Source organism: Podarcis vaucheri (genome assembly GCF_965113315.1).
Source record: "Podarcis vaucheri genome assembly, chromosome: 8".
Lineage (NCBI taxonomy): Eukaryota > Metazoa > Chordata > Lepidosauria > Squamata > Lacertidae > Podarcis > Podarcis vaucheri.
The window spans coordinates 93975127-94001406 of NC_138766.1; the positions used below are offsets into that span (position 1 = coordinate 93975127).

General features: G+C 50.1%; 1 protein-coding gene across 1 annotated transcript; it reads right to left on the bottom strand.

The window, feature by feature from the left end:
- Positions 1-13236: 13236 nt before the first annotated feature.
- Positions 13237-26226, bottom strand: FOXH1 (forkhead box H1; the record flags this gene model as incomplete). The annotated part of the gene is made up of 3 exons (XM_082236113.1): positions 13237-14259; positions 15096-15200; positions 25981-26226. The coding sequence occupies 3 exons, from the start codon at positions 26224-26226 to the stop codon at positions 13237-13239; spliced, it is 1374 nt and encodes a 457-aa protein (XP_082092239.1).
- Positions 26227-26280: the final 54 nt, after the last annotated feature.

Here is a 26280-nt window from a genome sequence, read left to right on the forward strand (position 1 = left end):
CCTCTTCATGACCCCTGGACCAGAGCACGCCAGGCACTTCTGTCTTCACTGCCTTCCGCAGTTTGGTCAAACTCATGCTGGTAGCTTCGAGAACACTGTCCCACCATCTCGTCCTCCGTCCTCCGTCATCCCCTTCTCCTTGTGCCCTCCATCTTTCCCAACATCAGGGTCTTTTCCAGGATGTCTTCTCTTCTCATGAGGTGGCCAAAGTCTTGGAGCCTCGGCTTCAGGATCTGTCCTTCCAGTGAGCATTCAGGGCTGATTTCCTTCAGAATGGAGAGGTTTGATCTTCTTGCAGTCCATGGGACTCTCAAGAGTCTCCTCCAGACCAGAATTCAAAAGCATCATTTCTTCGGCGATCAGCCTTCTTTATGGTCCAGCTCTCACTTCCATACATCACTCAGTGGCGTAGCGTAGGGGGTGCCAAGGGTGCCGGCCGCACCGGGCGCAACATCTGGGGGGGCGCGAGTCCAGAGGGAAGGGACAAGTTCCTTCCTCCGCCGGGCTCCCCGCAGCCACCGCCAGCCTTGCGCCCTAGCGCGTGCGTGCCCCCCGCCGCTGCGGCTGCGCTCCACTCACTGCTCGCAGGAGGAGCAGCCGCTGCAGCAGCGCCGACGCCGCCACCGATGCCTGGCCGGGCACGGGCAGCCTCCGCACCCCGATGCGCCACCGGGCCTCGCCGCGCCCTGCGCTCCCCAAAAACCTCCGAGAGGAAGCCGGTGGGCGGGCGAGGCCCGGCTAAGCCTCTCGCCAGCGGGTTAAGAGGCTTTCGGTTTCGTCAGCAAGTTTAGCGGGCTTGCTCACGAGTAAATGAGTGGTGGATCATCCCCCTAAGGATGTGTGTGTGTGCTAAAGAAAGGCTTCCAGTTTAAGTTCTTTGTTACGCTGAATGTTTATCTTTTAAAGATACATAGTAATAATAAAAATAAATGAGAAAAACGAAAGGCGTTGGATTTTGCTGTGCATGGTGCCCTTTGGGAACTGGCAAGGTGGGTTTTGAAGCTACTGCAGCAGAGTGGCGTAGCGTGGGGGGTGCAGGGGGGCCCGGTCGCACCGGCCGCACTGGCCGCAACATCTGGGGGTTAGGGTTAGGGGCGCAAATCCACTGGTTAGGGGGCGCAAATTACTTGCCTTGCCCCGGGTGCTGACAACCCACGCTATGCCACTGACATCACTACTGGGAAAACCAGAGCTTGAACTATACGGACCTTTGTTGGCAAGGTGACGTCTCTAGTTCTGAAGATGCTGTCTAGGCCTGTCATTGCTTTTCTCCCAAGAAGCAGGCGTCTTTTAATTTCGTGACTGCTGTCACCATCTGCAGTGATCATGGAGCCCAAGAAAGTGAAATCTCTCACTGCCTCCATTTCTTCCCCTTCTATTTGCCAGGAGGTGATGGGACCAGTGGCCATGACCCCAGGGTGTGTCGGCCATGAAAAAAGAAGCCAGGAAAGGGATCAGAAATAGAATTGCTGGTATCACAATGCTGTTATGCAAATCTGTGGCATTGCTGCGTTTGGAATATGGCGTAGTTTGGTCCCCTCACAGAAAAAGGATGCTGTAGAGTTTAGGAAAGGGCCACCAAAAATGATCAAGGGGATAAAATGACTCACCTATGGAGAAAAGTTTGCAGGGGAACTGAAACCTTATTGGGGGGGGGGGTTGCAGGGAAAGATTCAGGATTCCTCCCTGTTTATTTTATGTACCGGTATTTAACAAAAGTTATATACTGCTTGGCTGTTGCTGTTTTTAAAAAGCTCTCTGAGTGGTTTAGGAACACAGGTTTACAAAAAGATTCTCCATAACAAGGTTAAAAAGGTGTGTAAAGACATTCAAAAGATGATGGAAATAACCAAGAGCTAAAGAGAAAGAGCCCGTGAAGCAATTTGGTTTTTGCAATTCCCACCCAAACATTCCTTCTTTTTGCAAAAGAGTAAAGAATTGGAGCTGAAGTGATAGCATCCATTTGTTCTCCAAGATTGAAATCTTCCTTCAGGATCTCTTAATGCAATCAGTGGTTCAGCTGGACCAAATCAGCCCCGCAGCCTGATTCCCATCTCTGCACTAATGGCCGGCAGCTGCAGAAATGAGGAACTCTTAATGGTTGTGGGCGGCTCTCTGACAAAGACTTGCTTCACAAAGAAACTCTAGGATGCTCTCCTGGAGTTTTGTGCATGCAGCCATGACCAACAGCCTACAGGTGAAACTCGGAAAATTAGAATATCGTGGAAAAGTTCATTTATTTAAGTGATTCCACTTAAAAGGTGAAACTAATATATGAGATAGTCTCATGACCTGCAAAGCGAGATACGTCAAGCCTTTATTTGTTATAATTGTGGTGATCATGGCGTACAGCTGATGAAAACCCCAAATTAACAATCTCAGAAAACTAGAATATCAAATGAAATCAGCAAAACAAGGATTGCAAATAGAGCAATATTGGACCTCTGAGAAGTAGAAGCATGCATATGTACTGTATTTTTCGCTCTATAAGACGCACCAGACCACAAGACGCACCTAGTTTTTAGAGGAGGAAAACAAGGGAAAAAAATATTCTGAATCTCAGAAGCCAGAACAGCAAGAGGGATTGCTGTGCAGTGAAAGCAGCAATCCCTCTTGCTGTTCTGGCTTCTGGGATAGCTGTGCAGTCTGCATTTGCTTCATAAGACGCACACACATTTCCCCTTACTTTTTAGGAGGGAAAAAGTGAGTCTTATAGAGAAAAAAATACGGTACTCAGTGCTTGGTTTGGGCCCCTTTTGCATCAATTACTGCCTCAATGCGGCGTGGCATGGATGCATATTCAGTTGAATTACTGAAATAAATGAACTTTTCCATGATATTCTAATTTTCCGAGTTTCACCTGTAGACTGCTTTAACAGAGAATTCACAGGGGCTTTAATGGGTTGTCCTGGAACAGATGTTAAGCTAACTGGTCAGCAATCTCCCATATCCTCCTGGGATCCATTTTAAAAAACGGAGTCTCACATTGACCACTTCCCCAACCCTCAGGTGGAGAGGCTGAACTTAAGGAGAAGTTCCCAGCAGAACCCCCTCTGAAGAATCTAGACCAGAATCCTTTTCTCCCAGTGGACAGCCATTGATTCATGGCATTGTGCAGTTGCAGGGGACCCCAGGGGTCATCCAGTCCAACCCCTGCAATAATAATAATAATAATAATAAATAATAATAATAAATAATAATAATAATAATAATAATAATAATAATAATAATAATAATAATTTTATACTCTGCCCATCTGGCTGGGCTTCCCCAGCCACTCTGGACGGTTTCCAACAAAATATTAAAATACAGTAATGCATCAAACATTAAAAGCTTCCCTGAACAGGGCTGCCTTCAGATGTCGTCTAAAAGCAATGCAGGAATGTCAGCTAAGCTGCCCAACCTCTGCTTAAAAACCTCCAAGGAAGGAGTATGTACCACTTGGGAAGTCCGCAACCAAGACCTGAGTGCAAGGGCTTTCTCCCCTCCTAAAATTGCTGGAAGCTGACATTCAGAGGCATATTAAGATAGCTTTCAGGGTTCCTGGCCTTGTAATAGCTGCGCTCTCCCCTCCAGGAGTTTGTTCCGATCAAAAGTGGGTGAGACAAACTCCTGGAGGAGAATGAGGCTATCAAAGGCTACCAATAGCAATGATTCTTCAACATCAACTTCGTTGGACTGGTCATGTTGCGTGGATGCCTGATGATCGTCTTCCAAAGCATCTACTCTATTCTAAACTTAAAAATGGGAAGCGTAATGCTGGTAGTCAACAAAAGAGGTTTAAAGGCTGTCTCAAGGCAAATATTTGAAAATGTAGTATAAATACCAACAATTGGAAAACACTGGCCTGTGAGCGCTCCAGTTGGAGAACAGCCTTGACCAAAGGTGCCATGGGCTTTGAAGACACTCGAACTCAGGACACAAGGGAGAAACATGCTAAGAGGAAGGCACGCTTGGCAAATCCACACCATGATCAACTCCTGCCTGGAAACCAATGTCCCCATTGTGGAAGGACGTGTGGGTCCAGAATTGGCCTCCACAGTCACTTACAGACTCACTGTTAAAACTGTGTTTATGGTAGACAATCTTCCTTGGCTACGAGGGATCGCCAAAGAGAATATGCTAAGGCACGGGTAGGCAAACAGGCCCAGGGGCCAGATCCAGTCCAATCGCCTTCTAAATCCGGCCCGTGGACGGTCTGGAAATCAGTGTGTTTTCACATGAGTAGAATGTGTCCCTTTTATTTAAAATGCAACTCTGGTTTATTTGTGGGGCATAGGAATTCATTCATTCCCCCCCCCCCCCGCCAAATATAGTCCAATCCCCCACAAGGTCTGAGGGACAGTGGACCAGCTCCCTGAATAAATTTGCTGACCCCTGTGCTAAGTATTTAAAGGTAAAGGGACCCCTGACCATTAGGTCCAGCCGTGGCCGACTCTGGGGTTGCGGCGCTCATCTCGCTCTATAGGCCGATGGAGCTGGTGTTTGTCCGCAGACAGCTTCCGGGTCATGTGGCCAGCATGACCAAGCTGCTTTTGGTTTACCTTCCCACCAGAGCGGTACCTATTTATCTACTTGCACTATCTGAACTGCTAGGTGGGCAGGAGCAGGGACCGAGCCCCTCTATGTGAGCAATTCCTCAACAGCAAAAAAAGGAAGAAGCTGAGATGCAAAAATGTTGGGTCTGGCTACCTCTTCGCATTTCACGGGATGAGGAGAGATGTCTTGTGGTGACACCTGGCACAAAAATATTTCAAATATTTGCCCATCCTTCTCTTTCTCTCCCCTGCCCACGGTTCGCAGCTGTCAGGGGTTCAGGAGCAGAGACGCAGAGAAGGGAGGAAGCAGAGAGCGAGGGGGAGGAATCCGAAGGGAAAATGAGTGATGATGACGACCCGAGATCTCCAAGCCTAAGCAGTGAGTCAGAGGACTCCCAAAAGGGAGCCCCAGTGAGCAGAGCAAGGGGGGGATCCGGGGGGACACCCCAGGAGGAAGGGAACAGAGGAGATTCAGAGAGCAGCAGCTGGAAGTCGGGACCCACGCTCATAACTGAGAGCGGCAGCAGCTGGAAGTCGGGACCCACGCTCAAGACTGAGAGCAGCAGGGAGGAAGGTAGCCAGGCATCGGGTTCCGGAGGCTGTCAGCAGGAGGGAGGGCACGAGTCAGGGGTGGTCACGCCCTCCTCAGAGAGCGAGGCAACGGTTAAGAGGAAAGTAGAGAGTTGGGCGCGCGCGCCAAGTTCAAATGCAGCGGAAGCTGGAGCAGTAAGCAGCCCGGAGAGTGAGCCAGGTCCTAAAGCCCGCCGCAAGGAGGCAGAAGGATCAGGGGGGTCAGCGTCAGAGGAGAGTAGAAGGGAGGAGGCCCAGGGGGGCAGAAGGACCCAGAGACGTAGGGAGAGGCGAAGGAGGTGGAGCAAGGCTAGGGTATTAAGCTGGTGTGCAAGAGGCGGGGACTCAGACGGGTCTTCGCCGACCTAGGGCAGAAGGTGTAGAGCTGCACGCTGCAGTTCGGAAATGAAACCTGTAACTTAATAAAGACTCTTATAAAGTGAACGCTGGCGGACTTGGTCCTATGTGAGCTGGGACTGGGTGGCAGCCCTGACAGTAAGACCCGTCTCTCAAAAGCTTCGGACACCTGATATCTCGCAGCGGAGAGAGAGGCAGCTGGAGGAGGGGATCGGTGTTTGGGAGCAAGCTCACGACGGTTAGCAGAGATGACGGAAGCAGAGACAGTTGCAGCGCTGCAACAGGCAGTTACCCAATTGAACGCGGAGGTACTGGCATCCAAGAAGAGGGAGGAGGAAGCGGCAGCCGCCTACAGAGATCTCCACGCCAGGTTTGAAGCATGGGTTAAACACGGGCAGCCAGGACCCAGACCGGAGGGGGTTGGGTTGGCACGGAGAGCAGGAGGGCTTGTGGCTCACTTCGATGGGAATTTACAACAGTACCCCAATTTTCGAGCAGACGTAATGTGCGCACTGCAACTGCTGGCAAAAGACTTTAGAGATGAGGAAGAGAAAGTGGGGTTCATACTATCCCATTTGCATGGGGATGCTAAAGCGTGGCTACGCAATTTGTGGAGGGATAAAGATCCGGCGCTTCAGAATGCAGATGCCTTTATCAAAGCGATGGATGCGTGTTTTTTGTCTACTATTGATGTGGATCTTGCCCGACGGGAGATTCATGGACTAAAACAAGGGAGGGCAAGCGTCCGGCAGTACCACGCCCGCTTTTTTGCGCTGGTCAGTGCCTTAGAGTGGGACCGGGATTCGCCCCCTGTCAGAGACCTGTTCTGGGAGGGTCTAAGCTCTGCGGTCAAGGATGAAATTGCAAGGGGGGAGAGGCCCCGAAGCACGCAGGAGGTGGTCCAAAGGGCGCTGACTGTGGGGGTGAGGCTGGAAGAACGTCCATGGTGCAGAGATGAAGGACGTGGAGGGCGCGAAGCAGCGAGGAGTTTCTCTTTCGTTCCAAGAGAAGCAGCGCGTGCGCAATCCACACCTCCGCCTGGAGGGGGAGGGGAACCGATGGAGGTTGGAGGTGCAAGGGCTCAGTCAGCAGCCAGAGCCCAAGCACCGACAGCAGTGAAAGCGAAGCCTCCTAGAGGGAACAGGAAGTGTTACATCTGCGAGGATCCAGGCCATTTGGCGAAAGAGTGTCCCCGGAGGCTCCACAAGCACACTGCAGCCTCAGCAATGGTGACTGCAGCAACGCAGCAAGGAGAACCACAGCAGGGAAACGACGATGTCTGGCTGGAGACAGAGGCACTGGGGCCCAGCCAGACGCATCAGTGAAGCAGTCCCCAGCGATCTTGCAACCCACGGACCCCCTCCCACCCAAACCAGTAGTGCAGCTCACAGCATCTCTCCAGCTACCCGATGGCGTCACTATCGAAGTGCCGCTTTCTGTGGATTCTGGAAGCAACGCAGACTTTATAGCGCAGGATTTTGTGGAGCAGCACGCTATACAGCTACTGCCTGCCACTCTGCCCCTGCAAGTCGTCACAGTGGATGGCAGAGAGTTGCTAGGGGGGCAGGTGGTGAAGCAAACGCCACCGATGGTGATGCGCCTTGGCAACCACAGGGAAGTCATCAGTTTTAATGTCACCCGACTGTCGGACACGCCCATTGTGTTGGGCATGAGTTGGCTGGACAGGCACAGTCCGACACTGGCTTGGTACCAGAGACAGCTGATCTTCGGCTCCTCTTATTGCGCAGAACACTGCATCCTGCCCAGACAGGAGGGAGAGGAGGAGGAATCACAACTGCAGTTGGGAACGTTGCAAGCAGTCCCCCACAAATACGCAGACTTTCTGGAGGTCTTCTGCGAGAAAGAGGCTGACAAGCTACCACCGCACAGGCAATATGACTGCAAGATTGACCTCCTACCAGGGGCGACGCTGCCGAAAGGGAAGCTGTATTCCATGTCTGAGGACGAATTACAGGAACTCAAACAGTTCATAGATCACAATTTGCAGCGCGGTTTCATCCGGGAGTCCAGGGCAGTAGGGGGCAGTCCTGTTTTCTTCGTGAAGAAGAAAGACACGCCCCAAAAAAGACTGGTGGTGGATTTTCGCCTCTTAAACAAGATGACCAAGCCTTCTGATTTCCCCATGCCCAGGATTGACGACCTACTAGCGACGGTGCGCAAGGGACGCGTGTTCACCAAGTTGGACCTGCGAGGTGCGTACAATCTCATCCGCATGAGGGAGGGCGATGAGTGGAAGACAGCCATGTTCACGCCTCTGGGCACCTACGAATACAGAGTGATGCCGTTTGGATTGCAAAACGGTTCTCACTGTTTCCAAGCTTTCATGCATCATGTGTTGGCGGGACTCCTTTACAAGAAGTGCGTCTGCTTTCTGGATGACATCCTGATATTCTCCGAATCGCAGCAAGCCCATGACCAAGATGTTCGGGAGGTGCTGGAGAGGCTGCAGCAGCATAGACTGTACGCCAAACTGGAGAAGTGCCAGTTCGACACGACGGAGGTGGATTTCTTGGGTTACAAGTTGTCGGACAAGGGGCTAGCCATGGACAGCGCCAAGGTTCGTGCGGTGTTGGATTGGAAGAGCCCGCGCAACCGGAAGGAGGTCCAGCGGTTTGTCGGCTTCGCCAACTTCTATCGCAAGTTTATCAAGGGGTTCGCGATGCAGACGGCGGCCATTACGGACACGCTAAGCTCCAAGAAAAAGAAATTCATCTGGACGGAGCAGGCGGAGCAGTCCTTTCAGGCACTCAAGCGTCTCTTCGCGTCGGAAGAGCAACTGCTGCATATCGACCCCAGCAGGCCGATGCGGGTAGAGACAGACGCGTCCGATAGAGCAGTGGGAGCTGTCCTGCTGCAAAGGGACCCACAGGGGGTCTGGAGGCCGGGAGCGTTCTACTCCAGAAAGCTCAGCAAGTCGGAGCAGAACTACACCATCTGGGACAGGGAGTTGCTGGCCATTCATGCAGCTTTCAAGGCGTGGAGGCACTTCCTGATCGGCGCCAAGCACACGGTGCAGGTCTGCACGGATCACAAGAATCTGGAGCACTGGCGCACGGCTCAGTTCCTGAACCAGAGGCAGATACGTTGGGCGGAGTTCTTTGCTGACTTCAATTTCCGAATAGAGTACGTCCCAGGCGACACCAACGTCATGGCGGATGCACTGTCCCGCAAACCGCAATACCTCGAAGAGGCGACGCCAGCGGCAGCCATGCACATCTTCGCGCCAACAGCGTGGGCGTGCGCTTCAGCCACAGTAGACCTGGATGCGGTGCGGCGGGCGTTGCAGGACGACTCCTTCGCGCAGGCGAAGATGGCAGAGGTGCACAAGGGCACGGCGAAGGGCGACGAGTTCCAGATACGAGACGGCTTGCTCTTACGTAAAGGGGCCATCTACGTGCCGGGAGACGAACTTCGCGCCAGGGTACTGCAGCAGCTGCACGACGCACCCACGGCCGGGCACTTTGGCACGGAAAAAACGGTGGAATTAGTCGCAAGGGACTTTTGGTGGCCCAGACTGAGAGGGGAAGTCGCGGACTACGTTGCGAGGTGCGACACCTGCCAGAGGGCCAAACCGGTGCACAAACCACCGGCGGGACTGCTGGAACCGCTGCAAACGCCGTTTGAACCGTGGGAGAGAGTGGCCCTGGACTTTGTTACGGATCTACCCAGCTCGAGAGGCAAGACAGCTGTACTAGTGGTGGTGGACTTGTTCACCAAGATGGCACATTTCATTCCGTGTGCGAAGGTGGCCACGGCGGAACAAACCGCCAAACTGTTCATAGATCACGTGTTCAAAGTGCATGGTCTGCCGCGGTCTATCCTGTCCGACCGCGGGCGCCAGTTCGTCTCGAATTTCTGGCAGAAGCTGATGAGTTTTCTAAATGTCAAGGTCGATCTGGCATCAGCAAGACACCCGCAGACCAACGGGCAAGCAGAGAGGGTCAATGCCATCATGCAGCAGTACCTGAGATGCTATGCCAATCAACAACCTGCGACCTGGGTGGATTACCTGCCGCTCGCCGAGTTCGCTTACAACAACACGAAGCACGTGTCCACAGGGGTGACGCCGTTCTTCGCCAACAATGGGAGGAATCCCAGAACCTTCCCGGGACGGGAGAGAGTGGGGGACGGAGAACCACAGACGGCGGACGCGTTCGCGTCAGAGTTGCAGGCGGTACACGATCAACTCAGACGGCAGCTGGAGCTAGCTAAGCACGCCTACAAGGTGCAAGCTGACAAGCACAGGCGGGTTGGCGAAGAGATCCAAGTGGGAGACTGGGTCTGGTTGGCAGCCCACGCAGTGCCGACCAGGTCACTAGCCAAGAAGAAGTTGGGGCACAAGCAAATTGGTCCGTACCAAGTCGAAGCACAGATCAACCCGGTAGCCTTCCGACTGGCGCTGCCGGAGGGTTCCAGAATGCATCCGGTGTTCCACAGGTCGGTGCTCACTCCCTACAAGGCACCTCACAGATTCCAGGAGCCAGGGACGGCACCGAGTCCGTTCCGGGAGCGGACGGAGACGCGAGGGGTGACGCAGCAAGACCCCATCAACGAGGTCACGGAGATTTTGGACTCCAGATGGGGGGAAGAGGGAGTCGAATACCTCCTAGCCAGAGAGGGCACCCGGGCCAGCGCCAATAGCTGGGTGCCAGACTACGCTTTGGAGGAACCCCTGCTCAAGGACGAGTTTCATGCCCTTTTCCCACACAAACCCATGCCAGCGAGCTTCTTCGACGACTGGCTGTTCACGCCCACACTTTCTTCCAGCACGTTCCATGGATTCGACTCGGACGGGGAACCCGCACTGAGCACCCGTTCCCCAGAAGGATCGCCGGCGGGTTCGGCGTCAGACACCTCGTATTGGTGGGACGATCGACCGGAGGAGCAATGGCGCCGGAAGTGGCTGGAGATGCCAGGTCGAGCGACCGACGCAGAGACTGACATGGACGTGTTCGGGGAGGACCTTGGGTTCGAGCACGGCGGTACAGAGATGGAAGCGGAACAGGTCAACGTCGGCGACCGCGAGGAGGAAGACTCGGAGGTCTTCAGTTGGCGGCCAACCACGGGGAGCGAACTGTATCCGGCATTCCCTCCCGTGATGATGGAGCACCCAGCACCCACACCTGAAAGCGGGGAGGGGGGAAAGGGGGGCTTCGAGGGGGGGATGGATGTCAGGGGTTCAGGAGCAGAGACGCAGAGAAGGGAGGAAGCAGAGAGCGAGGGGGAGGAATCCGAAGGGAAAATGAGTGATGATGACGACCCGAGATCTCCAAGCCTAAGCAGTGAGTCAGAGGACTCCCAAAAGGGAGCCCCAGTGAGCAGAGCAAGGGGGGGATCCGGGGGGACACCCCAGGAGGAAGGGAACAGAGGAGATTCAGAGAGCAGCAGCTGGAAGTCGGGACCCACGCTCATAACTGAGAGCGGCAGCAGCTGGAAGTCGGGACCCACGCTCAAGACTGAGAGCAGCAGGGAGGAAGGTAGCCAGGCATCGGGTTCCGGAGGCTGTCAGCAGGAGGGAGGGCACGAGTCAGGGGTGGTCACGCCCTCCTCAGAGAGCGAGGCAACGGTTAAGAGGAAAGTAGAGAGTTGGGCGCGCGCGCCAAGTTCAAATGCAGCGGAAGCTGGAGCAGTAAGCAGCCCGGAGAGTGAGCCAGGTCCTAAAGCCCGCCGCAAGGAGGCAGAAGGATCAGGGGGGTCAGCGTCAGAGGAGAGTAGAAGGGAGGAGGCCCAGGGGGGCAGAAGGACCCAGAGACGTAGGGAGAGGCGAAGGAGGTGGAGCAAGGCTAGGGTATTAAGCTGGTGTGCAAGAGGCGGGGACTCAGACGGGTCTTCGCCGACCTAGGGCAGAAGGTGTAGAGCTGCACGCTGCAGTTCGGAAATGAAACCTGTAACTTAATAAAGACTCTTATAAAGTGAACGCTGGCGGACTTGGTCCTATGTGAGCTGGGACTGGGTGGCAGCCCTGACAGCAGCTTTCAAAATATCCCTTTCCCTCATGTCAAAAGCGAAGCAAACTGTGCAGCTCCCCATTCCCACAACCCAGTAGCAAAGCTTTGGACATAAATGCTCCCATTTTCCTGAAGCTTATCATTGCAAGGTGAGGACGCTGTGGGGAATGGTATTCCCAAAGGCGAGACAGAGATCTTCCATAACGTCAGCCCTATGGCCTCGTCTGCCGCCCTGTAGATTCCACCACAACACCATAGTTTGCTGCGGAGTGAATTTGTATTTATTTATAAAAATATTTACATCCCGCTATATCTTTTTTTTTAAAGAGCAGTTTACAACAATATACATATTTTTTTAAAAAATTGAAACTTTAAAAATTTAAACCAGAGACCATCACCTTACTATTATGCAAGTACATTTCCTGAAGGGCCTGAAGGCACAGAAAAAGTTCAGGTTGAAACGGAAGGAGCCTGCTGAATCTAGTAGCAGGGAGTTCCACAGGACTGGCTGGGCCGATGACACAAAAGGTTTGGTTTCTTGTTGGGGTCAGATGATCCTCGCCAACTCAGGAGGTGGCCAGCAACGCTCTTGCGGATGATCTCAGCGGTTCGGGATAGAAGGGTCCAGGTGACCCCCGAGGCAGAATCGTAGAATCGTAAAGGACCTGAGGGTCATCTAGCCCAACCCCCAGGACCAACTTTTTCCTTTTATTTATTTATTTAAAAAAAACCTTGCATTTCTAAAGACAGACTTGCTGCCAGCCATTATTCTCACCAGTTGACCAGAGGGTGTAAGCAACAAGCGCTTTTCTGCATCTACTCCCGGAGTGCCAATTGGCGGGCAAGTCCTGTGATGCAGTAGAAGCTTCCGATTATTAGGTGCCAATTGGCGTAAAGGTCTTTGGAGGTGATCACAGTCCTAGGACTTGAGACCCTGATTGGTGGAAAGATCGGAAGGGGTGAGGGTGGGGGGAGATCTCCAGATTCCAAAATGTTGATTGGCCAGAAAGCGCCAGGGGCAGCGACAGGAGGAAACAACTGTTACGTCTGGGCATTGCGCTCTGTCTCTGCCAGACACTCTCTAACCAGCGCCCGGGGGGGGGGGGCATGAACAATTCCTCCCTTCAGCCTCTCCATAGCGCTCTTGCTGCCTGCGTAGGTAGGCAGGTCAAATCTCCTTCCACCTGGGGGCTTCATAGCCTGCCCGTAGCCCATTGACGGGGGCCCAAAATTGTTGGAGAGAGGTCAGAAGGGGGCAGAAGCTCCAGAGTCCAACTTTCTTTTCAGAGAGGCAACTGGTCTGGGGACAGCAGTGCTTCTCCCGGCTGCTGGCCGGGCTGGTAGGGGGCCACCACCGTGCTCCGCAGAAAAGGCCCCGCCACGCTCGCAACTGGGAACCCGATGTCGGCCGGCTGGGTCATCCAGTTGAGGCCTTTGTAAATCAAGACAAGTACCTTGAACCCGGCTCAGCAGCGAATGAGCAACTAGCGCAGCTCCTTTAGCAAGGGAGTTCAATGTTTTCACTGGAAGCTCCGGTCAGCAATCGGAGCGCGGCTTCTGAACCGGGTCCAAGGGCAGCCCCACGCAGAGCGCATTGTAGTAGTCCAGCCTCGAGGTTCCCAGTGCACAGACTATGGCTGTCCAGAAACGGTGAACCAAAGAGAGCTGGGCAAGATGGCACCTAATGGAGGGAGACTGGGATTTCTGTTTCGATCTTTCCGGTGAGATCTGGAACATTTGCGAATCCTGGGTGTTGGAGAGATGAAGCCATGATGCGTCATCTCTCAAGTCCTGCTTTCTTTTCAGAGAGGCAAGTGGTCTGGGGACAGCAGCGCGTCTCCCGGCTGCTGGCCGGGCTGGTAGGGGGCCACCACCGTGCTCCGCAGAAAAGGCCCCGCCACGCTCGCAACTGGGAACATGATGTCGGCCGGCTGGGTCATCCAGGCGTCGAAGACGGTCTTGTTGGGTGGCATGGCTTGGTCCAGGTCGAGCGAGACCCCCGAGGGAAGGGCCAGGGGGGCGGGGGGCCTGGGCAGCAGCTCCCAGTACCGCGGGGGGCTTGTGAAGGGCAGGGGGTTGTAAATCGGCAGGCCTGGGACGGCGGCAAAGGCGGAGAACGGAGGTGGGTAGCTGGGGGGAGCCACCACGTTGGGGGCCACGCACTTGGTGTACGAGGTGGGCAGCTGCTGCAGGTGTGGCCCCCCGGCCCGCGGGGCATCGTCGGAGTCTGAGCTGCTGCTGTCGGGGTCCTGGAGGACCCGGGGGCGCTTGGCCAAGCTGTGGGGCGTGTGCCCCTTCTTGGGCCTCGGCCACCCGGCTTGCCTTCCGTCGGGGGACAGAGACCCCAGAGAGGAGAGGCTGCTGGAGGAGGAGAAGGAACGGAGGGCCGGCAGGTGGCTGGGGGGCCGCCAGGGCAGAACTGGGTGCCCTGTGCAGACCTGGTAAATGGGGACGGAGCCCCAAGCGTCTAGGGCGGCAGAGGGGCTGTGGGGCAGCTTGGGGGCTGCCCTGGGCTTCCCGCTCAGACCCACGTCCTGGAAGTCGCTGAGCAGGGTCTCGATGCTGATGGGGCTGTTTTGGGGGACCCCTTCGCCGGCCGGGAATGTCCTTGTGTCCTCAGAGGTGGGCATGTTCTGGGGGGCCGGGGGTCTTCCGTTGAGCGGCCAGCCGTGGTACACATAGGGGGCCAGGTCGGCGGCAAACGCCCGCTCTTCCTGGCGGGAGATGGGGGTGTTTTGCAGTTTCAGGGCCTCCGGGGGGATGCGGTTCACGTCCACGGTCCAGAAATTCCCCTTGGCCTTGGGCTTGGAGGGATCCTTCAGCACCTGCGGGAGACGGGAGGGAGGGAGGAATGAGGTGCTTTTTTAAAATTATTGTTATTAATAATAATAATAAATTTTTATTTATACCCTGCCCTTCCCGGTTAAAAACCGGGCTCAGGGCAGCTAACAACAAATTTAAAATACTTTTAATTATAAAAGCAGCATAAAATACAGTATAAAAACATGAATAACAATAACATTCAAAAATCAATTTAGGGGAAATAAGCATTAGATAATCCCCAGGGCTATCTGGCTGAATTGGTCCTCCTTGGGCCAGCGAGGAGACCAGGGGAGAATTAGCTGTGGGGTCTCAGAGCGGGTGATCTTCATAAAAGGGGAGTGAAGAGAAGGGAAATAAAAGATCAGGCTGAATTCAAATTGAAAGCCAGGCGAAATAGCTCTGTCTTACAGCCCTGTGGAGGGCCTGGTGTGCTCTGGTCCATGGGGTCACAAAGAGTCGGACACGACTAAACAACAACAACAAAACAGCCCTGCGGAAGGAGGTTAAATCCTGAAGGGCCCTGGTCTCATGGGACAGAGCATTCCACCAGGTCGGAGCCACCACTGAGAAGGCCCTGGCCCTGGGGGAGGATAGTCTGACTTCCTTTGGGCCCGGGAACTATGGTTGTTCATGGATCTTGGTGTTCTGTTGGGAGCCGCTAAGAGTGGCTGGGGAAACCCAGCCTGATGGGCGGGGTATAAATATTATTATTATTATTATTATTATTATTATTATTATTATCTGATGCTCTGCAATTATGCTGTCCGATTCTGGCCCCTCTTGAAGCGCAGGGTCCCCTTCAGGCCGAAACCCTCCCTCCCTTGCGCCCCCACCTCACCTTGTAGAAACAGTCGTTGGAAGACAGGTTGTGGCGGATCGAGTCCTTCCATCCCTGGTAGCCTTCCTTGAAGAAGGGAAAGAGGCTGCTGATCTCTTGGATGATCTGAAAGAGCAGGAAGCAAATGTGAAAGGATTCCTCGGGAGTCAGTGGGCACCGATCCCAGACAGTGCCCCCTAGAAACGCAGGCAATACTGGGAGATGATATATAATGAGTTGAAAAAATATTGAAATATACATTTATTGGGCATTGTGGGGAGTGATATAAATAGAAAGGAATGTAAGCTCTTTTTATATGCAATAACAGCAGCGAGAATATTATTGGCCCAAAAATGGAAGCAAGAAGAGTTACCGTCGATTGAAGAATGGAGGATGAAGTTAATGGACTAAGAAGAATTAGATAAACTAACAGGAAGGATTCGAAACCGGTGAGACCAGGAATTCATGGAAGACTGGAGTAAATTTACGGACTATTTGAAAAGTAATTGTGAAGAACAGACGTTTGTAGGGTTGCAAGAAGTTTTGTGAGGAGTATTATTAGAAGTATTGTAAAAATGGAGAAGGGGGAGGATGATTTCTTAAGAGATGTAAAGGCAATATAAAGTTAAGAAATGCATAAGAAGTGGTGAAAACGGTGGATCATCAGAGGTGCTGATGGAAGTCCAAAAAGATTGTATAAGTGATAAGCTTTGTGGTATATTTTATAATTTATATTACAGATAGGTAGCCGTGTTGGTCTGCCATAATCAAAATTAAAAAATTCCTTCCAGTAGCACCTTAAAGACCAACTAAGTTAGTTCTTGGTACCAAGAACTAACTTAGTTGGTCTTTAAGGTGCTACTGGAAGGAATTTTTTAATTATAATTTATATGTTAAAATTAATAAAAAATATTATATAAAAAAAGAAAAGAAAGGCAGGCAATACAACTCTTGGGGAGAAGGGATCGAGAATGGCCGGCTCTGGATTCTAGGATTCTGCAATCTCCTTCTGGAGGGGAGGCGGCCAGAATCTGGTAGACAGCGCCATCTGCTGGAATGACCAGAGCTCTGCCCGCAGCTGACCGGGTGACCTTGGGCTGGCCACCATCTCCAAGCCTCGCCCGCCTCGCAGGGCTGTTGTGATAAGAGGGTAAGATCGGCTGCTTTGACTCCTTGGAGCAAAGGTGGGAAATAAACCAAATAAATAAATAGATTCCTGCAGAGGGAAATGGCCAGCCCAAGTATATATTGGATCAGATACGGCATTTTATATTTGCAAAAAGCCTGGCTCAAAACAATCTGTCAAGAGATAAGAGGAAATCGTTATTAAATATTATTAAATGTTACATATTAAAGTATGTGGTATTTGACTCCAGACAGGTGATTTAGATTGCAGCATGGCTACTCAAAATACAGCAGATTTCATATATTTTTAACTGCCGCTATATCTGAATTGTCTCTGTTATATCCTCATGTGATTTTATCAAGTTATCTGAGTGATGAAGTGAGATAAAAAATATATTTATGAGCTAGTATGAAGCTCTCAGAATGTACAGAAGTTTAAATTGCCACAAAGGGGAATGTTAGCATAACATTAACAGTGAAAACATGGCTGGAATATTGCAAAAATGCCAAAGGTTACAGAGCACATTCAGTTATGGGATGGCTGGAAAAAGCAAGACAACCTTATTTATCAACTTCATGAAGAAAAAACTATAGATCACATATGTACTGCTATAATTCATTCGAATTGTTGTTGTTTAGTCGTTTAATTGTGTCCGACTCTTCGTGACCCCCTGGACCAGAGCATGCCAGGCACTCCTGTCTTCCACTGCCTCCCGCAGTTTGGTCAAATCTGATCACATATGAACTGCTATAATTCATTCGAATTAACGTAGTATTAATAAGCTGCAATGATTGTATTTATAATATTGGCTTACACTGCATTTTATTCATATTTATGTTATCCTTGTAGTGTACTTTGTTGCATTTGCTTCTCTAGATAGATCTTTCAATATGAACCAGCCTAGAAGTTATCAGGAAAGAGGAAGATCAACTAATCAAGGGTTTCTTGAAAGGGATGACCTGGAGAATTCTCCCTGCCCCACCATAGATAGCCCTTTTAATGACAGTTAAATAGACATATCCTGCTCGGAGGATTTGCATTTCCTGCCTTTGCTTTGTGCAAAGCAACCTTTTGAATAGAACAGGTGAGCTCCCACCTGAGGGCACGATGCTGAAGACAGAGCAGTGTTGTGTGTTGCTGTCAGTTTTAAGCTGTGGGACAGCTCAGTTACTAGAGCCTGAGACTCTGAATATCATGGTTGTGGGTTCAAAACCCACGCAGGGCAAAAGATTCCTGCATTGCAAGGGGCTGGATAACCTAAGTCAGAGGTTTTCAACCAGTGCGCTGCGCAGAGCTGTCAACCTTTCCCTTTTCTTGGGAGGAATCCTATTCGGAATAAGGGAATTACCCTTTAAAAAAGGGGAAAGTTGGCAGCTATGGTGCTGTGGAGGGACATGGGTGGCGCTGTGGGTTAAACCACAGAGCCTAGGACTTGCCAATCAGAAGGTCGGCGGTTCAAATCCCTGCGACGGGGTGAGCTCCCATTGCTTGGTCCCTGCTCCTGCCAACCTAGCAGTTCGAAAGCACACCAGTGCAAGTAGATAAATAGGTACCACTCCGGCGGGAAGGTAAGCCAGAAGCGGCTTAGTCCTGCTGGCCACATGACCCGGAAGCTGTACGCCGGCTCCCTTAGCCAATAAAGCGAGATGAGCGCCGCAACCCCAGAGTTGTCCGTGATTGGACCTAATGGTCAGGGGGTCCCTTTACCTTTACGGTGCTGTGGCACCCTGGGGTGCCTTGAATGATGATCAGGGGTGCCCTCTGTCCCTCTTTCCTTCCCTTCCCTCCCTCTTCTAATGTCTCCCAAAGACTTGCACAGCCGCGGGATCACATTCACCCGGCTGCTCTACCAGCTGCACTGGCTCCCGGTGGAGTATAGGATCAGGTTTAAGGTGCTGGTCTTAACCTTTAAAGCCCCATACGGCCTACGACCCTCATACCTACAGGACTGCCTCTCCTGGTATGTCTCACGGAGGACCTTACAATCTTCAAACAAAAACATCTTGGAGGTCCCGGGCCACAGGGAGGTTAGGCTGGCCTCAACCAGAGCCAGGGCTTTTTCTGTTGTGGCCCCGATCTGGTGGAATGCTCTGTCCCAAGAGACCAGGGCCCTGCGGGACTTGACATCTTTCCGCAGGGCCTGCAAGACGGAGCTGTTCCACCAGGCCTTTGGCCAGGGCACAGTCTGACCCCCTCCTTGGGTCATCCTCATAGAACTCTAGCCCAGTGGTTGCCATGAACGTGTTACTTCTGGGTTTCACCGCTCGCGCATGCACTCAAAATGACTAACATGCATGCGCAGAAGCGGCAAGTCGCAACCCGTGCATGTGCAGACGTGGGTTGCGTTTGCTTCCTTCAAGATGCGAACAGGGCTCCGGAACAGATACCGTTTGTATCCAGAGGTACCACTGTATTTTAATTAATTGATTGTGATTTTATGTAAACTGTGTTGCTTTTATTGTCGTTAGCCACTCTGAGCCCAGCTTTGGCTGGGGAGGGCGGGATAGGAATATTTTTTTTTAATATTATTATTATTACTATTATTATCATTATTATTATTTGCAGCAGCCCTGATCCTGCCATTGCTGGCTCCCAAGGTAAGGTGCTGGCCTCGCTTTCACCTTTGGCCAGTCTCCGTTGGGCCACTAAGGGTGGGGGCATCCTCTGCCCTGTGGGGCAGCTTGAGGAACCCCCCTCTATTTTTTTAGGGGGGGGAGCAGCTTAGAGACCAGGGGTGGCAGCAGCGGCTGCCCAAAGGACTCCCAAGGAGAGGGGAGAGGAGAGGAACCGGGGGGGGGCAGGGTGAGGGGCTGCCGACTCTGCAAGCAAAGGGTGACCTAACTGGATGCGTATGCCCCCCAGGGGTGCCACAGAAATAATGTACAGTGGACGCTCAGGTTGCGAGTGTGATCCGTGTGGGATGCACGTTCGCAACCCGCAGCTGCGCATGCGTGGGTTGCGATTCAGCACTTCTGTGCATGCACAAAGCACGATTTAGCACTTCGGCGCATGTGCAAACACCGAAACCTGGAAGTAACCCCTTCTGGTACTTCCAGGTTTCGGTGGTCCGTAACCCGAAAAAACGCAACCTGAAGCAGGTGTAACTCGAGGTATGACTGTAGTTGGTCGAGGGAGCCATGGGCTCAAAAAGGATGAAAACCTCTGGCTTAATTGCATTCCCCACCAGAGATGGAACAGGATGCCCCCTTCTGGGCAGCCTCTGCAACTGCAAAAGGAGAGACTCATGGAGTCGAGTTCCCCAGGGGTGAGATGCCAACAATGGGCGAATTTTAGCATAGATTCTCCATTTCCAGCCAACACCAAATGAAGCTGAGAAACCACCAAGTTCCCTTCAGCATCTTCAGTACTCGGTCAACTACAGGCCTGTACCAGATCCTGCACTGGAGGGGGTTGGACTAGATGACCATAGGGGGGACCCCTTCCAACTCTATTATGATTCATATTTAATAAAATTTATTATTATTATTATTATTATTATTATTATTATTATTATTATTATTACCCCGCCCTTCCCGGTTCAGAAAAACGGGCTCAGGGCGGCTAACAACAAATTTAAAACACTTAATTGGTGCAACAACAAACAGCATAAAACATGAATAACAATAAATTCAGAAATCAAAAAGCAATTTAGGGGGGAAATCCATCCAATAAACATTAGATGACCACCAGGGCCAGCTGGCTGAATTAGTCCTAATTATCATTTATATTGATCATCAAATTGTAAATAAGAGAAGCTTATATTTATTAAAGTTTCAAAGAAAAGATTACATAAATAAAGAGAAAAAAAGAAAAGAGAGAAATAAAAATAAAAATACAAAATACAGAAAAAAGATAATAAACATTTTAAAAAAACACACCAATCTTTCCCTACCTTACATTTCATTTCTTTACTTCCCTGACCTCCTCACACCTCCCTTTTTTGTATTCCAGTTCTATTAATTAATTCAGCAATTCCTTTCCCTCTTTGTTTTTATCTTAATCCTTTAACTTAATAAATTATGACTTTGGATTTTCATCTGTTAACAATCCATTTTTACATACACCTTAATAACATTGCTGCTAAAACCACTTAACTTCATTCAGACATCATTCTAACATTCATTAATTTTGCAATATTTCTGTAAATAGTCTATATTTTTTTTGGGGGGGGGAAATGAATGAATTCCTATGCCCCACAAATAACCCAGAGGTGCATTTTAAATAAAAGCACACATTCTACTCATGTAAAAACATGCTGATTCCCAGACCGACCGGATTGAGAAGGCGATTGGGCCGGATCCATAGCTGTCAACGTTTTCCTTTTTTTTAAGGGAAATTCCCTTATTCCGAATAGGATTCCTCGCAAGAGAAGGGAAAAGTTGACAGCTATGGCCGGATCCGGCCCCTGGGCCTTAGTTTGCCTATCCCTGGTCTTCAGAGTTAGGAGAACGGGGGGGGGGGGGTTCCAAGGTAATCTTTGCCACCAGGGAGAGGAGTTGGTGGAAGAAGATTGGAAAAAGTTTAAAGAATATCTACAGAAATACTGTAAAATTTATGAATGTTAAACGGACGTTGGATGGAAAATAAGCGGTGTTGGTAAAAAGATTAATAAGAATATGTAAATATAGACTGCTAATGAGGGAAAATGTATTTTTAATATAGGTTAAGATGCTGAGTAAGGTTAAATGATAGAGGGTAAGGATTTGCTGAACTAAATATCTGAACTGGAATACAAAAAGGGAGGTGTGAGGAGGTCAAGAAACTAGTGAATGAAGTATAGGATATGAAAATACTAATCTTTTTTCTGTTTTGTTTTTTTGGTGTTCTTTGTTCTTTTTCTTCTATTCTGTTAACTGCTTTTTTATTGTGTACCTTTATGTGTTATGCTTTGTATTTTCTTATTTTTGTAGTTTTTTTTGGCTTTTGTATTTTATGTTTAAATTTTGAAGCTATTAATTGTTCAATAAATATTACTTTTTAAAAAAAACACAAGGTAATCTTTGCCACTGATCCAAGAAGCCTGTTATCTCCCCAGGCACCTGTCAGCTGAGCAGGCTGATTCCTCCTACTGTATGTAGTGCAAATATCTTCCCCACATCATCCATGGGTCAGAGATCAGTCAAGCCAGATGGGGATTAGCGCCAGCAGGGTGCAAATTGCTTTGGTGGAGGGGAGAGGAATGTTGCATTGGAATAAGGCAGCATCACTCGAACTCGCCTCCCTGCTGCTGCCCTCTCTTTCCAAGCCCTCTCAGTTGTCTGTTGCATCACCCAGGGAGCCACTCCCAAGGCATTTGCCCAGGAGATCCACAGGGGCATCAAATCGAGCCAGATCTGGGTCAGGCTGCACACTTACCGGAGAGTAAGTCCCGCTCAGTGCAGACATCACAAGAGCAAAATCCAAACTTTGGAAGCAGCAAGAATTCTCATTGCAAAGCACTGGAAGACACAAGATCTAACCACCTTGGAAGAATGGCAAATGCAACTAATAGACTACATGGAATTGGCGGAAATGACTGGCAGAATCCGAGACCGGGGAGAAGAGCTCGTGGAAGAAGATTGGAGGAAATTTAAAATTTATTTGCAGAAACATTGTAAAATTTTTGAATGTTCATGACGTTGAAATGATCTGAAGGGGTTCTAGCAACAAGGTAAAATGTAAAATGGGATAATAGATAAGTTAAATTGGAGATGAATTTGCTGAACCAAATTTTAAAAAAGGGATACAAAAAAGGGAGGCGTGAGGAAGTCAGGAGAATAAGTTAACTAAAGATGAGAATTTAAAAAAGAGGGAGTTTTGTTTTTATGTGTTTTCTTCCCCCCCTTTTTTCTTTTCCCTTTTGTGTTTAATGTCTGTATTTTTGTATTTTGTGATTCTGTATTTTTCTGTTTTTGTTCTTTTTTCTGAATCATTTTATTGATAAAACTTAATAAAATATTAATTTAAAATAAAATAAAATAAAGAAACTTAATCAATACAGTGGTCCCTTGGTTCTCAAAGGAGGGACAGTGGACCGGCCCCTTGATGAAAAAGTTTGCTGACCCCTGCTGAAGACTAGAAGCAAGAGCCAGGGGAATCTTACGGAGGGACCTTCCACAAAGCGTTGCCAAGAGGCAGTCCTTGACTCCCAACAGCAACGGCCAACCCTGACCCCTTGGGTGGAGGGCCTCTGAGAATGCACAGAGTGCCTCTCAAACATATTAATTGCGTTTGAGCCCACCTTTCCGCTAAGGGCCTCAAGGGGGCCACGTGGTTCTCTCCCTCCTTGTGTCCTCCGCACAACAGCCCTGCGAGGTAAGCTCAGCTGAGAAGCAGCAACCGGCCTTTGAATCATAGAATCATAGAGTTGGAAGAGACCACAAGGGCCATCGAGTCCAACCCCCTGCCAAGCAGGAAACACCATCAGAGCACTCCTGACATATGGTTGTCAAGCCTCTGCTTAAAGACCTCCAAAGTAGGAGACTCCACCACACTCCTTGGCAGCAAATTCCACTGTCGAACAGCTCTTACTGTCAGGAAGTTCTTCCTAATGTTTAGGTGGAATCTTCTTTCTTGTAGTTTGGATCCATTGCTCCGTGTCCGCTTCTCTGGAGCAGCAGAAAACAACCTTTCTCCCTCCTCTATGTGACATCCTTTTATATATTTGAACATGGCTATCATATCACCCCTTAACCTCCTCTTCTCCAGGCTAAACATGCCCAGCTCCCTTAGCCGTTCCTCATAAGGCATCGTTTCCAGGCCTTTGACCATTTTGGTTGCCCTCCTCTGGACACGTTCCAGTTTGTCAGTGTCCTTCTTGAATTGTGGTGCCCAGAACTGGACACAGTACTCCAGGTGAGGTCTGACCAGAGCAGAATACAGTGGCACTATTACTTCCCTTGATCTAGATGCTATACTCCTATTGATGCAGCCCAGAATTGCATTGGCTTTTTTAGCTGCCGCGTCACACTGTTGGCTCATGTCAAGTTTGTGGTCAACCAAGACTCCTAGATCCTTTTCACATGTACTGCTCTCAAGACAGGTGTCCCCCATCTTGTATTTGTGCCTCTCATTTTGAGGCCACACCCAGTAAGCTTCACAGCCAAGGGACGGGGATTCGAACCCTGGTCACTGGCAGAGGGACACAATCCTGGTGGGGGGCCATCGCGGCTGCCCCCAGCTCCGCCACTGATCCTGGTCTCCCACTTCCTAGTCCAGCGCTCTAACCATTGAACCACCACTGCCTTTCCAATTTCTAAGCTTCACCCTGCACCTTGTATGCTGCCCTGTTTTTCAGCCACAATATATTCTGGTCCTATATTGCACGAATGAACCCCTTGCTCCCCCAAGGATGGCCGTCGCTCCTCCAAACTAGTTATTCCCCAGAATTACACCCGTGGCTGTAATTCAGAGGCATAACGCCCACTCTCATCACCTTCAAAGGACTCTCATCCAGCATCATCGACATCTAGTGGCAGGGAGTTCCATGGATTAATCCTGCACTGAGTGGGAAAAGTATACACCCCTTCGTCCAAAATCTGCTGCAGGAAGAACCACAAATTGTAGGCTTCTGGGAGAGGGAGAAATTCTTCTCAAGAGTAGACCCACTCAAATTAACGGAGCTAAATCACTCAGGGTCATTCATTTCAATGGGTCTAGCCTGGGGACGACTATTAATAGATATAACACTTTTTTTCTGCCCCAAGTTCTCCATATAATCCAAATTATCATGAACGAATAAAAATTACCTGGACTAATTATACTATGGTCTTTTAAACTGGGGGAGGCGGGTACTGGTCTTGTTTGTTACCATGTTATGTATTTTTCTGTTTTTATATTGTAATTCACCCTGTGATCCTTGGATGCTGATGTAGTAATAACAACAACAACAACAACAATATTTTTTTCTTATTAAAACCTGAATTATTGTACTCCCTCTTTAGTTTCCTCCACCCTGAATTGCACAAAAACCAAACATCTCCCCCCCCCCAAAAAAATACTATCAGGTTTTTTTTGGTGAGGATGGCTTCCCCCATGCAGAGGTGTTGGAAGGGGTGGGTGGGAAGAGGAGATTCTCAGATATCCCAGAGGGCCTTTTTATCTTGCTGAAGCAGCTTAGCACAGCTGGGGGGGAGAAACGGGTCCCTGGAAGTAAATATTCCCTCAATTTCAGAGATAATAAAGGCTTGGAGCAAGGCATTTGGCATTTCGCTAACTGGTTTGGGAAGGAGCAGTCCTTAGGCAGATAAGAGCCCTGGTCTTTGAAATCCTGGCCCTAGCCTGACCCCAGGGTGAGCTAGAATATTTATTTCATTTCCTAAAAGGTATACACCGCTTGATTGCAAAAAAAACCCAAAACCCTCAAAGCACCAGTAAGGAAATTTGACAACAATCTTAGACTTCTGAAAAGTTAAAAAATGTTCCCATCGGGCGCTGACAGTGAATATCAATAGGCATGGAGTTCCAAAGTGTACAAGTGCCGCCATGCTAAAAGATTGAATTTCTGCAAATGTGGGGAGGGTGTTATTTTGGATCAAAGTGGTTGAATGGGTGCATATCAGAGAATCTCTGATGGGTAAATAGAGAGCAATCCTGATTACTTGGACCAGAATGAAGCCCTGGAAGAGGGGCAGGCACTCTCATAAAAACATGAGCTGCCTTGCTTTTACTCTCCTGCAAGAGACCCAGGAAAGCAGCAATGGTTACAAGACAAGGGAGCCCATTCTCTGCACAAGCCAAGGGATGTCAGAATTTCAAATAAATCCCGCCATCCTGAAAGATTATACTGGAAACTAAGTCCCCATGATTTGGAAAGAGCAGTTGCGTTAAGGCAGCCTTTGAGGGGCGAATTAAACTCCAGTTGAATTGTGAGGCTCCACAAGGATCGGGCCCAGCTTTTCCAGCAGCACAGAAATCACGACAAGTATCCCTGCAAGCAAGTTCAGGAAAGCTCCAAGCCTAAAAAAAGGTCAAGACAAAATCCTTACGTTTTCTGGGCTCGAACACATTGTACAAGGCAAAGGATATTAATCCTAGGGCCACTGAATTCGTAATGGAAGCGAATGCCATTAAGTCCTGAGCAGTAAAAATTTCCCATTTGACCGTAATAAATTATCTGTCTATTCCAGAATCAAGTTCTCACAGCAGCCAACCTGATGCCCATCGTGGGAAAACAACAAACAGGATCTGAACGCAAGAGCCTTCTCTCTCCTTTCCTGAAACTTCCAGTAACTGCCTCCAGCTGTGGTGGCAAAGCCCAGCCATTCTGGCTAGTAGCCCATGAATTTATCCAATCCATACAAGTTGGTGGCCATCTCTGCCTCCCGCAGTTTAACTCTGCACTGCCTGAAGGACTTCCTTTTACCTGTTCTGAATCTCCCAGGACTCAAGCTTCCTGGGATTCTGCTACAGTTATGAGAAGAAGAGAACAGTTTTTCCCTAGCCTCTTCTCCCATGCTGTGCATAATTTTACAAACTTCTATCCTGTTGCCTCCAAGAGAGAACCAATTCTAGGACCTTCCCTAGACATCTGAAGGCAGCTTTTACAGTCGGGTGTATCCTGCAAATTCTGCTGGAAGCTGCCCAGAGTGGCTGGGGCAACCCAGTCAGATGAGCTGGGTACAAGCAATAAATATTATTATTATTATTAATAGCTTTTTCTCCTTTTTCATAGGAGAGTTGCTCCATCTGCTCCCTCATTTTGGTGGCCCTTTTCTGCCCCTTTCCCAACTGCACGATATCCTTTTGTAGGGATGCCTCCCCCTCGCCCACCTGAGCCCCCCACCCCTCTGATCATCTTACCTGGGACAATTTGAGCTTCCGACTTGGAGAGGTCTGGATGGCCAGTGCAATCATTGCCAAATAGGTGTAGGGGGGCTTGGGGTGTCGGTGGTAGTTTTTCTTCTTCCTCTTCGCCTTTCTGCCCGCCTCCTTGGCCGGACCCTCGCCCTGCCTGCCACCAGGCTCCTCGGCAGACCCCAGACCTTCCTTGCCCAGGTCCAGGGTGCCATTCTCAGGATTTTGGTGTGGACTGGAGGTGGCAGACATTGCTGCTGCTGCTGCTGCTGCCTCCACCTGGGAGAGCCTGAAGGGCTGGTCAAC